At 41.2% G+C, this 2435-nt stretch overlaps 1 protein-coding gene across 1 annotated transcript; it reads right to left on the minus strand.

Annotated features, from left to right (window-relative positions):
• Window positions 230-1419, minus strand: LOC109841716. The gene is made up of 4 exons (XM_020410663.1): window positions 1405-1419; window positions 907-1011; window positions 727-825; window positions 230-637 (listed from the first exon to the last, which is right to left on the minus strand). Exons 1-4 carry the CDS (start codon window positions 1417-1419, stop codon window positions 230-232), a joined length of 627 nt encoding a protein of 208 aa, XP_020266252.1.

Below are 2435 nucleotides of genomic sequence, written 5' to 3' on the forward strand. Positions count from 1 at the left end.
CACTAGCCAATACAACCATCGCTACGCACGCACGCACCATCAACACCAACATCACATAAAAACATTAAGTATATAATTTTAGTTGTGTTTCGGAGAGAGATATAGTTTGTGTGTAACAGTTTGTGTGATATCATTTAGTCACATGGCATACTCGTAACTAAGTAAGAATTTTATATTTAATTCATTTAATTAAAAAAGAAATATATATATATATATATATATATATTACCTAATCCGTCAAAAACCGTCTCCTATATGCCTCCTGAGAATTAGAAGGCAGAGTCGATATGAACTGGGCGAATTCCAGCTCCCTCTGCTCCCGGCGCCTCCGTTCTTCCTCCGCCATCTGGAGTAGCTCCGACTCCCGACGCGACTGCCAATCTTCCATCGCTTTCATCCGCTGCTCCATAGTCGGGTCTTGAGAAGAACTGCATCCTGGTGGAGCTGCAGACTCGTATGTGCTACTAGACTCGTATGGCCGATGCTCGGATCCTCTCCACCTGTATCTGTTCTTCCTACTCGGTCCAATGACCATCTCGATGATGCTATCCTCCTCCTCTCTACTTAATCGGGTCGGAGTGTTAGAATCGACCTGAGTCTGTGATAATTGCTCCTGCACCTTAGCATGTAATTTCTCCTGCGATATACCAAAACAACCAGGTCAATTCTAACACATTTAAAATGCATTGTTATAAAAATTAAATATACAAATTAACTGCTACTTACAGCCAGATCCCGGTTCTGCGCTTTCTTCACTTCATCGGCGTAATTTGGACTCCAACCAGTCAGAATACGATCTGCAAAATGCCCGAGTTCTCCCCTTCCCTATTTTATTCACATATATCATTAACTCATAACACATAAATTATACTCAATTTGATAACCTAAGAGCTATATATTATATATCTCAAGCGCCAATTGATGATAATGCTGGCTGAAGGACCTGGAGCCCCCGTGATGCTCGTAACTGCGGGGCGCATTGCGGTTTCTCCTTGCTGTTTCAGCTTGATCCTGCAAAACAATGTTAAACAGATATAAAATAGAATTTCAAACAATAAACGAAAATATATACTTCAATAATACCTGAATTTCGGCCGTGTCCTTATAATCGCAAAGTGCAAAAAAATCTACTCCATCTACACGCTCGTCAAGATGCCAGTAACGCTCCCAATCTTCTGTTCTTTGAATAAAATATTTTTTCTTCAGCTCAAACCGCCACCGCTTGAACGATAGATTGATTTGTGTGAAGCAGTAAGTCCAGGCACAAGCGTAATCGTCAAGAAAGAAAAATCGCTTCAGCATACAATGAAAAAAGAGATACAAATCAGTGTGTTAAACAAAATAATAAAATGACTAATAATTATGAGAATTAAAATAAATGACTCACACATATATATCTCCAACAAGCCACCAGCGCATCAATCCACTGCGACTTCCACGTCAAAAATATGTTGAAGAAATCATGTCTCCTGGCTAAAGTGGCGAGGAAATTATTAAAAGAGTTAGCAAATGGCCCGACAGGCACGCCGTTCTCCCATCGGATCACGGACCTCCGATGAATATCTGGGATGAGGTTCTGTGGCTTGGTACCACCGCGGCCGCGCCTAGTAGGTCGCTCGGTACCTACGAAAAAATGAAATTCAGGCGAAATATAAATCAATCAATATCGATAATACAAATTAACAGATAAACTATAAAAATCTATAAATCTATACACACCTTTCAATTCGAGGCATCTACGCCTTGCTTGTTCATACCTCTGCTGTGCGATAAGTCGCAAATCATGATAAGCATCCCAATCCTCCTTCACCTTGGCCGGGTCGTGGGCTCGCTGATCCGGAATAGAATCCGGCGGTAGTGGCGCAGCTTCTACAGCTGCGCTATATGGCTCATATCGGCGCTCCTCCAATACATCTGCATGCGGAGGAGGCGACGGCGACATCTCTGCATGCTGGGTAGGATCAACGAGTGTCTCCGCATCAGGTGGAGCATCTCCTCGTCCTGTGTCCTGTGGCGGCGAGTCATGTGTAGCAGCGATGCGGCCTGCGTAGGAAATGTTAAAAAATAATGTTAGGCTCATATTAATAGTTTATAGAAATGTACAAATATAATAAATAAATAAAAATCCCTGACGTAGAGCCATGTGCGTCGCCTCCAGAATGTCTACCAAAAAGTCTCTCAAGCGCTCTCTTACGTAATCCTTTTGTCATCTATACTTTGAAAACATAATGAGTACCCAACAAAACTATAATACATGACAAAAACTGATACATGATAACCAGTCAAACAGATAATATAAAGGCAATACTATAATACATAACACAAACTGATACATGTTAACCAGTCAAACAGATACATGAATGTTCTTTTTAAATCATAACCAAGCATTATATTATTATGATGATGTTGAGGCTCTACTCTGCGACCGTGTGCGG

This window comes from Asparagus officinalis, chromosome 5, assembly GCF_001876935.1.
Source record: "Asparagus officinalis chromosome 5, Aspof.V1, whole genome shotgun sequence".
Taxonomy (NCBI): domain Eukaryota; kingdom Viridiplantae; phylum Streptophyta; class Magnoliopsida; order Asparagales; family Asparagaceae; genus Asparagus; species Asparagus officinalis.

Bases quoted from the DNA above. Each gene is read 5' to 3' on its own strand.
- LOC109841716 (XM_020410663.1), bottom strand. The intron at 826-906 runs ATATATAATATA...TGAATAAAATAG, and splicing joins ATCATCAATTGGCGCTTGAG to GGAAGGGGAGAACTCGGGCA. The intron at 638-726 runs GTAAGTAGCAGT...GGTATATCGCAG, and splicing joins CGCAGAACCGGGATCTGGCT to GAGAAATTACATGCTAAGGT.